Source organism: Hipposideros armiger, unplaced genomic scaffold, assembly GCF_001890085.2.
Source record: "Hipposideros armiger isolate ML-2016 unplaced genomic scaffold, ASM189008v1 scaffold_71, whole genome shotgun sequence".
Lineage (NCBI taxonomy): Eukaryota > Metazoa > Chordata > Mammalia > Chiroptera > Hipposideridae > Hipposideros > Hipposideros armiger.
In genome coordinates, this window is record NW_017731421.1 from 3436492 (window position 1) to 3451768 (window position 15277).

The 15277-nt window shown below is 37.0% G+C and overlaps 1 protein-coding gene across 1 annotated transcript in view; it reads right to left on the bottom strand.

The window, feature by feature from the left end:
• Positions 1-15277, bottom strand: part of POLR3B (RNA polymerase III subunit B) — a 115144-nt gene that overhangs the window by 67544 nt on the left and 32323 nt on the right. Inside the window, exons 11-12 of the mRNA XM_019642626.1 lie at positions 14731-14850; positions 10135-10269 (exon numbers count right to left, since the gene is read on the bottom strand). Of these exons, the coding sequence (XP_019498171.1) occupies positions 10135-10269; positions 14731-14850 (255 nt within the window). The remainder of the gene's footprint in view (positions 1-10134; positions 10270-14730; positions 14851-15277) is intronic.

A 15277-nucleotide genomic window follows, 5' to 3' on the forward strand; every position in this document is an offset into this window, starting at 1 on the left:
AAAAAAAAAAAAAAAAAAAAAAAAAAAAAAAGACTTGTGTGAGCTCTGAGCAACAGCAGTTGGAGTCCCGGCCCGAGCTGAGCAGCCACTGCGCTGCCAACAGGTGGCAGGATGGCTCAGCTTAAAACAAAACAAACAAACAAAAAAACAGAGATGGTAATTCTCAAATTTCAATAAGAATGTTAAGACTCCTAAGTTTATAATGGTAAGGGGGAAAAAACCTTCACTACTCACCTCTGGAGGAAACTAGAGAGCTAACAGAATATTCTACAAACTAGATAATAAAAAAATCTAGCAAGCATTTATCCTGCCTTTTCCATATAAATTATGTCTCAAAGCAACCAAAGAGATGCGAATGAAAATATTTTTTATCGAAAATTTCCAGCTAAAAAATGTAGAAAGAATTAAACTATAAAGGAATGATCAGCAGCAACAGCTAAATAAAACCGCTAGGGAAAAAGTTGATGGGAACTTAACAAGTGGGTGAGTCAGGACCCCAAACACCTAAACCCAGGGATGAATTCCAATGGCACAAAAGTAGGTATGCAGACATAACCAGACATAGTCTCCATAAAAAACAAACAAAAAACATCCTTGAACAGGATCTAGCCTCTGAATTTAACTACTGGTTTACAACAAATTTAGAGGACAGAAGAATGTTAAGACACCATGGTGATACCATCATGTGGGAATCCATAATGTAGAAAATTCTTTGGGATAAAAGCTCCAGTTTTCTTCAAACACACACACACACACACACACACACACACACACACACACACACACACAGAACCTACAGATCAAAAAGAATTTGAGACATATCAACTGAATGCAATATGAGACATGTTTGAATCCTATGAACAATCATATACTGTAAACAACAATATTTACAAGGAAATCAAGGAAATTTGAACAAATAATGGATCCTTGATATTAAGCAATTATTCCTTAAAATTTTAGATGTGAAAATTGTGTTATAATTTTTTTCAAAGTCATACTTCTTAGAGATGCATTTTAAGTATTTACAGAGTGTGATTTGATACCTGAGATATTGAAATGATTTGATGGCTCAGATTTCTTTAAACAACTCATTCATGGAATGAGGGGAGTGGGAGAAGTTGAGGAGGGTACGGATAAAACAAGATTGACTTCTATTGATAATTAAAGCTGTGTGATGGATTGTGGGAGCTAATTTTATTAGTTAATTCTACTTTTAGTATTTAATATTAATTATTTTAATAGCTAATCCTATTTCTGTATATTTTTTAAATTTTGTATATGTTTGAAGCTTTTTAATGAAAATTGACAGACTAATCCTAAACTTTATATGGAAAAGCTAAGACCCTAAAATAGCCAAGACACTCCTGAAAAGGTGAGTAAACTGAAGAATGCATAGAGAAACTGACCAATGGGTAGAACAAAGAGTCCAGAAACAAACCCACACTTACATTAAAAGTTGTTATATGATAGAGGTTGCACTTCAAATCAGTGATGAAAGGCTACACAATAAATGGTGCTGGGACAACTTGTAATTCATTTGAAAACCAAACAAAATTGGATTCCTTCATTCCATACACAAAAATCAATTCCAGATAACTAAAGAACACCAAAGATATAAGTTTAAAATATAAGAGCGCTATTTTTTTTTAAAAAAAGTGTTGACAAAATTGACTATAATTAAAACTACAAACTCCTGGACATTAAAAGATCCCATAAAGTTTAAAAAACAAAAAAAGAATTCAGACTGGGAGAAGATATCAGCAACACATATAACTGACAAAAATTAAAATCCAAAATATACAAAAAATCTTGAAATCAATAAGGAAAATACAACAACCCAAATGTCATTTCAAAGAAGGAAAAACAGAAATGGTCAATGAGCATATGAAAAAGAGGCTCAACCTCATTAGTAATAAAGAAAATGCAAATTGAGACCACAAAGAGATGCCACTTTACATCTACCAGATAGATAAAAATTTAAAAGTTTGATACTAAGTCACAGGTTGGAGATCATCAGCAACTCACACACAATGCAATCTACAAATACTTGGGAAACTAGTTTGACATTCTCCAGTTAAGCTGAAGATTTAACTTGACCCCGTGACTAGGCAATCCCATTTGTAGAAACTCTTGAATTGGGCACCAGAAAATATAAGAATGTTAATGTTTTTTTAAAAAGGGAAATCATACAAAGTCCTTGATTGGTAGATCGGATAAAATGATATTTATCATTTATGTATATATCATATCTTTATACAATGGAATATAATACAAAAATGAAAGTGAACTACAGTGACATGTAACAATATAGATGAATCTTAAAGACAGTGTTGAGTGAAGAAAATAATTGCAGAAAAATGTATATAGTGTGAATCTATTTTTATAAAACTCAAAAATAGCAAAACTTACATTGTAATAAAATATTTTAAAATTAAATGATGTAATAAAAAATAAGTGAACAAATTCAAGATCGTGGGGCAATTGTGAAGAATTACATAAACTGGGTAGAAGATTTGAGGGTGGTTATCTGTACGTTTTATAACTTTCATAAACGTAAGATTTTTATTTTTAATGTTAAAAATTATGTAATAAAAATTAAATTATATTTTGCCATAGTGACATATCTAAGACAGTGTAACCATGAGAAACAAATCAATGGGCTGGAATTGGAAATCATAAAAACAGAGTAGGATGATTGTTTCCAGAATTGGTGAAGTAGCTCCTAAAAGATGGGACTCGCCTGCTGATAATAATGATAAACTCTGGACAAATGTTAAAACTATTTGAAGGCACTGGAGAGTGTCCAAAAGCAGGCAGAAATGGGAGGAGAGCTGACACATATCAACAGTGAGTGGCACTGAGAGCATTTCCTGTTAAGGCTTTTCAATCAAGGGCAGGATAGATACATTGTCAAGAAGGGCACAAACTACCTTGGGAAGAGAAAACTCAGAGAGACCCCCAGTTTTACTGGATTGAAGAACCAGACAAAAAAGTTCTGAGCCACTACAATAGCTGGAAAGTGATGGGGAATTCACAGAAAGGAGAGAACCACAGAATACCCCCAAATTATGTAGACAAACTTTGCCCAAATCTCTGGCTGACTCCTTGAACTACACATTGAGGTGTGGCCCGTGTCTCCCCACTGTTCCAAGACTGGGCAAAGGTTCTGATTGCTTTGTCCAATAAAGTAAAGAAAGTGAAGCTGTGACTTTTAAGACGAGGCCATTAGGGCCATGTAGGTTCTGTCTTGCTCATGGGAAAACACTCCCTTGGTGTCCTGGTCACTCTGAGGCCACAGCACTGGAAGGGTCAGGTCCCTAGCTGAGCCCAGCCTTCCAGCCCTCCCCACTCCGCTCCAAGTGACCTTCATCAGTATACCATGTGAAACAGAAGAATCAAACCACCAAGACCTGTTTGAATTCCTGACCCACAAAATTGTGAGATATGTGAATGGAAAATGGGCCACATATTAAACCTGACAAGATCAGGAGATTGAAAAATAACCACATAAGATGGTCTAAACATAAAAAATTCCTAACTGAAAGCGAGTCGTGGCAGGTAGTCACGTCCATGGCATGTAGTTTCCTTGACAAAGGTCAATCTTTACCTTAAGCCTGTCTGTCGTCTTTTTGCATCTAAGATAACATACCCTTACAATATCAGAGTAATTTCTTTTTCCGGACCCCCCAGGGGGCATAACCCACCACACCAGAGCAGGAATCTACAAAATCCCTCATTGTTATCTTATTCCCCAAATACTCTCTCTATGTGCTGTAAAATGCTATTAACTATCTTGTACCCACCAATGTAAAAGAATTTTTGCTTTTTATCCAATCCCAGAGATCCCCCCCAACCATCACCACCACCACCACCACCACCGCTTTGCTTTCTCCCACCTCCTTAATCTACAACCAATAGATTTCATGTAACCCTCCTCCTTTGATTCTAATGTATACAATAAATTGCACAACGGCCATTTTCCGGAGCATTTTCTCAATCCATTGAGACTTTGCTTCCTGGCAATTGTAGTCAGTTTGGCTCAAATAAACTCATAAGCTTTCTCTTAGGCTGGATGTTTTTTGCTGACAGAATAAAACGGTTGCTGTTTTAAGCCACTGTTTTGGGATAGCATGCAATGCAGCAGCAGATAACAAGAACACCATTTACGAGCATATAAAATAACCTCCCTATTAGCAAAACTAAATAGGGGGCTTATTATAAGTAAATACAGGCATGCTTCTTCAGTGATCAAATATAATATTATACATACTTAAATTCCCCTGCAAAATTAATTGGTTTTTTTCCCCCTTTGTAAGCATTTTATTTCCTTTAAAGGAAAAGAAAAAAGCTCAATATATTTGTAATCTAAGTAACCTAACAAAACAATAAAGTAATATTGGAGGGAGGTATTATATATATACTACTTATTTACTTAAAGAGGAATTCTGAAATTCAGTGCAATCTTATAAACTAAAGATTTTCCAAATTCCATACTGACTATATTCTTGAATATTTACTACCCACAGATAATTTTTTTGACTCATAATGAAGATACATTCAAAGCAAATGCGTCTTCCCCTCTAGCCACTACTGAAAAAAGACTTTCCTAAGTGGAATGTGATGTTATGCTTTTCCCTTAAGTTAGACGCATCCTTCCAACTTTTCTACTAAAATCGACTTTGCAGATAGCAAAGCCAGGATCCTGAACTTGAATTGACCATGTCAGAAGTGTTCTAAAAAGAAAACTTCCTCCTCTGAGAGCTTAATCCTTTCTTCCACTCAGACCCAGCAGTTTCGTTCAAGGAAAGAAAGACTATGGGAATGGAAGCAGGTGCAGAGGGGTGAGAAGGATGAAGCCCATTTCAGCAACTTCCTGTGGAAACTGGCAAAAGGAACTTGAATAAGCATCCTGAACAGAAGCAAATGCCCTTAACCTGAACCACAAAAGCTCAGCTCTATTTTAATTAGTCCCTTACACTTAGACTTTTGTGTCTCAAATTATGACAAAGTTTTTTTTGAATCCCAGCTGAATTTGTTGTAGCTCCCCGATTCAAACACAAGGAAATACCCCTGGTACTAAACAAGTGAAAAGAACACACTCAACAGAACTACTGCCTTGTTAATAAATTTCTCCACCCCCAAATTTTCAATTTAAGAGAAATCATGTTCTCCAGTTCACAGAGCAGTAAGACACTACAAGGCCAAGTCACACAATAAGCCACATTATTTAGGTCAAGAGTGAAGTGATTAAAAGGGACGGAATGCTGGTGATAATATTCAATACCTTTCATTGCTAGTATGAGGCCTTTCAGCCCGCTTAAGACAGGAGCACGAAAGAGCACATTACATTTAAGGAAAAAATGCTGACAGCTCATCAATTGATTTTCAATGAAAATGCTAAAAAAAAATTAATAAAGAAGTTAAGCTGCTGAAATACAGTTTCACCAATTAGCTTAATGTCAGAGAATTCTAATTAGGCGTCTTGAGATTGCTATTTAGTGTTTAAGCCTTCAGAGTGCCAAATTTTCCTTTTCACACAAACTGGTTGCAAAATTAAAGACATTAGGCAGCCTTAATTACATTATCAGAACAGCTGGGATTAGGCAATCTCTGAAGTCAAGACGGCATTCTTTTGTCACAGGGTGGAAATCCCTGGCTTTCCAGGGTGCCGGATGCTGGTGGCGTTCCATATCTCACCCATACAAAGCAAGCTGCATTAGAAACAAAAAAATGTGCAGACAAAGAATAGAGTAATGCTCAGCAAATAATGAACACATTACCGAAAAAGAAAAGGTAGGTGAAAAGATTAAGCCTGAAATCGGTAGGTTTTGCTAACACCTCTACTGGCGGCTGGCCGGCCGGACCTCAGGTGGCAGTAAGACTGCAGGGAAGCTCTGTGGACCCTCTTGGCCCCGGATACAGCTCTGTTATCTAAAGCTGAAGCACATTTGTGCTGCCTCGTTTGTCCCTTGGGGTGTGAAATTAGCAGCGATTGTTTTTACATGATTTTGCAAACACAATGCCTTTTATGTCTTTACATTGTTTTTAAAGTGATGTTTTCTTGCACATGGGAACCCTCTTTTTAATTTTAACTTTTTAAGCAACAGGATAGTTTCTCGTCTCCCCTCTCCCAACATCACTCCTTATTACTCTAAACAACTAACATTTTTTTTTTAATGGACTCATTTCATAGCATGATTTTTTCCAATGAAAACAACTGTAAAAATTGGGATTGATGGTGGTAGGGATACCCATAATCCCCTGAACAGTGGTCAATATGAAGGCGGCCAAAAATCTACCTGTGAGCATCAGCCATTAACCAAACAGAACTTCCCAAGTATGCAGACATTAATTTTTTTCCCGAAACCGAAAATTGCTATAACTTTTAAATTCCAGTTTTTAAAATTTTAGTTGTGGGAATATCTCCTGTTATCATCCCATTTACCATCGTGTCACCTGAAATACTGGCATGGCCTCCTAACTGGTCCATTCCTCGCTTGTTTATCTCCGAATCAGAGCTTTCTAAACTGAAGATCAGGTTGTGTCACTTCTCTGATTAAAACTCTCCAATGGTTTTCCACTGCATGTAAAACTAAATCCGAACGCCTTCCATGGCCTACACACTAGGTCCCCAATGTCACCTCTCCCCACCCCACACACCGGCCACACTGATCCTCTTCTAGTTTACCCAGCACCAGAACTACCTGGGCTGTCTGCCCTTGCTTGCTCGGCTCTCTTCCTGGAATGCAGTTCCCAAGGTTGCATGAGACTGGCTTCTCCTCATTCAAGACAGCTGGAGTGTCTGAAGGCTCAGCTTAAAATGTATCACTTCCAAAGAGATCTCTCCTGACCATCCTGATTAACACCCCCTTTCTTCCACAAACACCCTAACTCTCTAACATTAGATTGTTTTTGGTTTTCTTGAAACACTATGACTATCTAATATTAACGTATTTATTTAGTTTCCTTGTTCATTGTCTGTCTCCCCACAGACCTCCTCTTGCGAGCAGATGCCTCATAAAGTCTCTGTAGCTACTGTATCTGGGGTGTAGGGTATTTTATCTGGGGAAGGAGAGATGAGTATAAGTGGTCCCTTCCCTCAGTGAGCTTACAGTCTAAAGGGGGGACAAAGCATGCGGGTAAAGAATTATGCAGCAATTCAGCATGTAAATAAAGACCTGAACAAAGTGCTATTGGCCTTTGGAGACAGAACAACTCACTGCTCCTGGGGTTCACAGGTGGTTTCAGAGAGGGACACTGAAAGAAGGATGAACGGGTAGGAGGCTCCTCATTAGGGAGAGGGTGAAGGGGAGATGAGGGAGGGGCAACCTAGGCAGGCGACACAACTCAAAGGCATGGCAGGATGAAAGAGCACCACAGTGTATTTGGGAAGATGTAAGTGGCTGGCTTTGGTATGAGATCAGGCTAAACAGGTGCACGGGGTGAGACCATCAAGGACGCCAGTAGCCCTGCTAGAGTTTACACTTCATTCTATAGAGCAGTCTACTGTGTTTAGAAATTCCACAGAGGGGTCTCCGGGGAAGGGCAAGTAGGCAGAGCAACAAGCCCTTACACACCACCTCAACCAGAGGGGCTCAACGTGTATGTTTTAATATTGGGATTTGATTAAGAGTTCATGCTTTCAGAACCTCGAAACCCATGTCTGAAGCTTAGGTCTGCTGAGGGATACTCCTGGGAAATGGACCCGCATTTCACCTAATCTCACAGTAAATGCTTGGAAATCTGTTGGGATTGCTTTCTACTAGGTGAGCAGGCAGGCACCTGGCCAGAGCTTCCAGAACAGACAGATGGGAGGGGCAGCTAAGAATCAGAGAAGGCACGTGGATCCAAATATACTAGTGCTATGTTCAGTCTTGCATTGGGACATGTGAATATTTGTTTTATGAGTCTTAATACACAAACACACATATATTGGGTTATCGGAAAAGTCATGACGTATTTTTTCTGATTTTCGTTGCAAAAATGCATCATGACTTTTCTGACAACCCAATACATTATATATAGTCTTGTATGCCTGAAATTTTTCATAACTAAAAAGCGGGTATATGTCAATTTCTGTAGCAACACTACACATTTAACTGATTAAATGCCCCCTTAGTAAGAGGACTTGGCAGTAATGGGCATGCAACATTCACAGACATACTGCTTTGAATATCTCTTTCATACTAGTGAAGACAAATTGTTCCTTCATATGATTTCTTCTAAAATTGCAAAGCCTGATTCCAAACTTGCCCTTGACAAAGAAGGCCCACAAAACTTGGCATAAATTCACACATAGGCCTCAATGTCTGCATGCCAAGAGTTTCCAATAGCACAAGTTTAAAATGCCAGTTAATAAAGATACTTGTGCACACATAGATGTCTCTGGAAGGATAGACTAGAGGAAGGAAAAAGGAACTATTACTGGGGAAGGGAACTAGGGAACTGGGTTAGATGGGAAGGGAGGTCAGAAGTAGGAGAAAGACTCATTTTCATTGTAAAATTTCTTGTAATTGTTTGAAACTTTTCACTATGTTAATGTCATTTTTGAAAAGCATTTTTACTGTGTATTATGATTTGTATTTTAATATCTGCTATTTCATAATGCTTAATTTACTGTTACATTACTTTTTTAAAAATCGTAACCCTGTTTTTTTTAAAAAACTAAAAATAGTTATTTAAATTGGTAAGATAAATAACCATGAGAATGGAAATGGGGCATCTTACAACCCAGCTATGATCAGAACTAAACAGAATATTTCGGCTGTTTGCTGCAAGGAGACAGGATTCAGAGGTTTCCAGTCAAATTAACTACATTAAAATAAAAACCAGAACACTCTTCAGAGGAATAAACCAGAATCTAGAGTCTCTACAACTCATCATCCACAATGTCCATTAGGATACGATCCAAGATTATTAGACACACGAGTAATAGGAAAACATGACCCATATTCAAGAGAAAAGCTAATCAAGAGACTGATCCTAAAATGACGGAGATATAAAAATTAGCAGACCAAGATTCCAAAGTAGCTATTAAAAGTCAAGAATTTTAATGAAAATATTATTGTAATGAACAACCATGAAGTCTCAGTAGAAAAACAGGTATAGAAATACCCAAATAAAATTTTTAGAACTGAAAATATCGAAACTAGAAGATTAATTGGATGACTGTAAAGCATATTAGAGATGATGTATGAAATAAATAAGTAAACCTGAAAGTAGATCAATTGAACTAGCCAGTCTGAAGAACAGAATAAAACTGAAAAGAAAATTAACAGAGCCTCAATATAAAAGGGCCTAACAGTATAATTGGAGTCCAAAGAAGAACAGAAAATAATACAAAAAAGTTGAAGAATTAAAGCCTGAAAATTTCTCAAATTTGGTGAAATACATAAATTCACAGATTAAGAACTTAGTGAACCCTACGCAGGACAGCAACAGAGAGCACCAAACCAAGGCACTTCTTTAAAACCAAAGATAAAGAGAAAATATCAACAGCGGCCAGGTCTATATTCTAGCTCTTTGATTTAAAGGCAATTTCTGATTTAAATGCTGATACATGAAGTTTTGAGACTTTTAGATTCTTGCTACCTAGTTGAAAGGGGTACATAATCTCAAAATAAGATATAATTTATCAGTTAAGATTTAAAATGAGACTAGAGACGTCTTCACTAATTCACTTCTACTATGTTATCAAAAAAGTTAGGGGAGTGTTTACTGTCTCTCTCTCACTAGACTATTTGGACTAAGAGAAAAGGGAGCTTTGTATGTCTTATTCCCCGTGTGTCCCCAGTTCCTAGAACTATGCTTGGTGTATGATAGGGGTTTAATGTTTGTTAACTGAATAAATGGTATTATTTAAAGTTATATTTCATTTCCTACATTACATAGAATGAGAGTAAACATCTCAACAAAAGATATAATACAGGTAAAATATTAGTAACATATTTAAAGAATTAAAATAGTTTTCATAGTTAAAGAAATTCTTGAGATAGTAAGTCAATGGTGAAACGTTTATATTTCAAATATATGCAACCTATATTCCATTCAACTGTCTCTTCCCCATCTAAAATTAATACCAAATTAATTTTTATTAAAGAAAATAAGACTTCTCAATTAAAATAATGAAATCACCTGTCCTGCCAACTCCAATCGCTTGTTACCATAATAGTCTCTGTCGTCAACTTTATTATCTCCTTGGGCCAGAATTACTCTTCGCACCATCACGGCAGTATAGATACATTTGGCTCGGAAATTGAATTCTTTAACCTGTAATTTAGAAATTAGAGAACAGTTTCGAGACAATGCACATTAAAATTTAAGGTGCCTAAGAAAAGAACTGTTATAATATTTAAATAAGAAAACAATGAATTGTTATGATTCTCTCTACTCAAAGAAAGTCAACTAGTCTACAAACTTTCCTGAGAGATAAGATGATGAGTTTTCGTCTTTGTACACAGCACCTGTGGTAGCTTTTCCTCAAAGATGACTTCCATCAACTCCTTCCCTCCCTATGTTTCCTGTCACTCCTTCCTTAAGAGGTAGAATCCATCATCTCCTTTGTGTTGGCCTGTAAATTAGCAGTTTCCACTTTCTTTCTCTGAGTCCTGAGTGCCATGTGAGAAGTCCAGGACACTCTGTTGGGGATAGAGGGGCTACTTGGAAAAGCACTAAGGAGCCAGAGAGATGAGTGCGGAGGCCGTTTCTGATGTCCAGCCCAGTCAAGCCTTCAAATGACAGATTAATTCAGGGGATCTTGATTTAAAAAACAGCAGCAACTATTCTCCTTCATATATTTTGTTGTTGCTATTAAAGAATTACACTACAGGATCTTAGAAATTCTGTATGTATCTCAAAAAGTTCATTCTCCTTCAAAGAAAGTTGTATTTCTTTTCTAAGTCAATTTATTCTCTTCCTATTACTGAGAACTTTGGAATGTCTTAAAAGAAATGTGTTAACTTGGAATGTGGTTAAAAAAAAAAAGTAGCCCTAAAAGCTATTTTGTAATCTTGTACTCACAAAACAATTACATCAATAAGTAAGGTTGGAATAAATCTAGTTCTTTAAAAAGAAGTCTCTCATCCATCCTCAGACAAACAAACAAACAAACAAACAAACCTACAAAGACCCAATGTCTGGGCAGCTATAAGTAATTTACATTCTCAACTGATATTTACAAAGGGGTATGGTCCTCCATTTAGATCCATCTAATTTGCTTTTTTTTTTCCTTATCTTAATGTGGCAAGCTATATCGAAAATGTAACTCTTTTAGTTGTTGAATTTACCTTTCCTATTAATGAAAAAAATGAAGCAAATTTTCATTAACAAAATTTTCAACTTTTAACAAATTCCATTCCATATTTTCATTTTGCATAAATACTGGCAGATTTGCCCAAAACATTTATAAGTAGAGATAAAAATGGGTATTTATAGCCAATGCCTACAGCACTTTATAAGGCACTTGAACCCTAACTCATGTCACCCTTCTTTTTTAACTACTAGATTCTGAAAAGAAAACCCTAGGTTTAAAAAGTCAAGAACCATAATATTTCACTGATATGTGGGATATAAAACTGAAAACAACAAAGGAACAAGACAAACAAATGAAGAAACAAAAACTCATAGACACAGACAATAGTTTAGTGCAGCGGTTCTCAACCTGTGGGTCGCGACCCCTTTGGGGGTTGAACGACCCTTTCACAGGGTCACTTAAGACCATCGGAAAACAAAAATATATTTACATTACGATTCATAACAGTAGCAAAAGTTATAGAGTAGCAACAAAAAATAATTTTATGGTTGGGGGTCACCACAACATGAGGAACTGTATTAAGGGGTCGTGGCATTAGGAAGGTTGAGAACCGCTGGTTTAGTGGTTATGAGAGGGTAAGGGGGGAGGGGGGTGGTAGATGAGGGTAACTGGCATCAAATACATGGTGATGGAAGGAGAACTGACTCTGGGTGGTGAACACACAAGGTGATATATAGATAATGTATTACAAAATTGTACACCTGAAACCTATGTAACTTTACTAACAACTGTCACCCCAATAAATTTTAATAAAAAAAAAAAGAAAAGAAAAAAATGAGTTAATACTTAGACTGTTTTTCCTACTGATATGGAATAGGAACCCTCTAATCTAGTGGCAGACATCACTTTTTGGTACAAGGCCAATAGCTCAGATATCCTTTGTGGGATGTTAACCTGTGAATTATCTGAAAGAGGGAAAGAAGACCTATCAAATGAGTTTGGAACACTGAAACAGAATTGATGTCACCAAAACTCTGGAGTCCTTTTATTATTACCTTGGAGAAAAGAGAAGTCTTAGGCATCTTGGGGAAACCCTTAGAGCAGTGGTTTCCCAACTTTAGTGAGGATCCAAATCACTGAAAGACTTGTTAAAACATTGCTGGGCCCCACCCCTAGTGTGTCTGATTCAGTAGGTCTGATGTAGACCTCAAGAATTTCTCACAAGTTCCCAGGTGGTGCTGATACTACTAGTCTGAAAAACACACTTGAAGAACCACTACCTCTGAGGAACTGAAAGGCCAGGACAGGGTTCCAAGCCAAAGCCCCTGCAGCTCACCCTCAAGTACAAGTGCTGGGAAATGCTGAGTACCCTGCCCACCTTTATCCCTCTATGTAAACACATCTAAACCTCTGCTTTCCAAATCTAAGTCATTCAAGTTCCACCATCACAATTACTGTCATATCTTTAACACTTAGTTACTCAATATTTTTATTTGACTTTTAAACTCATTTTTAAGTAAGTTTTATACTATACAATACCATAAAATCCCAAATATCACAAAAATGGATTTGATATGCTAGTTGTATTTCTTCCAATAAATGCATAATTATTCAGTTCAGGCCCAGCTTTAGTATAAGACTTCTCTAATTCTTTGAATTATATCAAGGACACACACAAAAAAATGACAGCCAAAGGGCAGGATCAGAGACCTCTATTCTCTGGCTAACAAGATGCTTCAAAATAAGAAAACCGAATCTGAATGCATCTAGGTGGTCACCATCCATTTCCAGAGATCGCTCGAGTTTCCATTATTTATAATCATCCCCTGAAAGTACAGTGCACAACCCCTGAATTAGACCATTCATGAAGAGTACACAGTGGCTCTCTTAGAAAGCATAACATGCATATTAAATGGGAACGGGGGAAGGATGATTCTTGCCCATGTGCCAACATGGTCAATCTCAGCTTAGAGATAAGGTAATTAAAAAATAAATATTAAGCATTAGTTCAAGGATCAGAAGGTGGGTTTTAGCTCTCTTTCTGACCACTAACCAGCCAGGTTTGACCAGGCAAATCATCTATCTTGTCTGGACCTGAGCATCTTCACTGTAACTGAAGGACACTCGACAATGTTAACTCTAAAATTTAAGGTCTAGGACATGAACTCATCCAGTACATTAAAAAGTATCTATTATAACAGCACAACAGTGAGATGTACTTAATATCACACAACTGTACACTTAAAAAAAATTTGGGGGCCGGCCAAACGGCTTAGTTGGTTAGGAGCACGAGCTCTGAGCAACAGGGTTGACAGTTCGATTCCCACATGGGCAAGTGAGCTGCACCCAAATTGAGCAGCCACTGAGCTGGTGAGGGTGTGTGCTCTTAGCAGCAAGGTTGCTGGTTCGATACCCATAGGGGATAGTGGGTTATGTCCCCCTCGCAACTAAGACTGAACATGCCACCTTGAGCTGAGCAGCCACAAGCTGCCGATGGGCAGCCAGATGGTTCAGTGTGCAACAAGGTTGCCAGTTCGACTCCCGCATGGAATGGTGGGCTATGCCTCCCACCCCACAACTAGATTGAAAGTGGTAACTGGACTTAGAGCTGAGCTTGCACCCTCCACAACTAAGACTGAAGGACAACAACTTGACTTGGAGCTGATGGGTCCTGGAAAAACAGGATGTTCTCCTTCCCCAATTCCCCAGCACTGTTCCCCTCCCCAATTCCCCAATAAAAATCTAAAACAACAACAAAAAAGGCATATTTTCTGTTATGTATATTTTATCATAATAAAAAGAAAAATGTCCATATGGGCAAGGCACTGTAAACTTGTTTTAAGTTATTTAAAAACATCTAAGACAAGGGAGTCAAAAGGTACAAATTTCCAGTTATAAAATAAATGCCACCAGGATGTAATGTACAGGATGGCAACTATCGTAAACAATATTATATTGCATATTTGAAAGTTGGTAAGCGATCTTAAAATTTCTCATTACAAGTAAAAAGAAAATCTGCAACTATGTATGGTGACGGACGTTAACTTGACTTATTATAGTTATCATTTTGCAATATATGCAAATATCGAATCATTATGTTGTGCACCTGAAACTAATATAATGCTGCATTTCAGTTATATTTCAATAAAAAAAATCAAAGACATCATCTCTTTCCTTTGAAACCATGAAATCTAGTAGCAGCATTAATATACGTAAGAATATTAAAAAAAGATAATTTTAGATTGAAAGGAAAACCACGAGAGAATATACATGATGATGATGATTCAAAGACAGTTAATAAGTATAAATTGTTGACAATGAAAGATAATTTCCAGTAGGGCAGTCTATTCCTCTTTAGGATTCTCTCTTTTCTTAAGGAACTAGACTTTAAATAATGTAAACTGGTATTCAGAAATTTTTAACAGAAATGTACAGACCCCACAATCTTCATTATTCACAGTTGCAAAGGTGTTACTCACCTGTACATGTGTCAGAATGGTAGAAGCCAGGAGCTCTCTTGCTTCTTCTATTTTGGTTTTCTTTGGTCCACCTCCCCACATCCTTTGCCTTCTTACTTTGTTCCCTATGTATTTTAATGCCTAGAAAAAACAGAATATATAAGAGTAATGTTTAATGGCATCATCATAGAGAATTTATTGAGCACCTACCTAATACTAACAGTATAAACAAAAAAGACAAGGACCCTGATTATAGAGAAAGCTGCACTGGGCCTGGTCAAAAATCAACACTTGTCACGAATCAATGACAAAATAACATTATACACTATCTAATTATATACTATTCCCTTTTTATTTAATACTTTGTGTTCTTACTATAAAATTGATACATGATCATTGTAGGAAAGTTAGAAAATACAGATGAAAAAATATCTAAAGCAGCCATCAACCTTCCTCCCAGAGATAATTGCAGTCTACGGTTAATATTTCGGTATAGTACATCTGTCCCCTCAAAAAGGAATCACAGCACATAAGACCTCTATCCTGAAAGCTACGAAACACTGCTGAG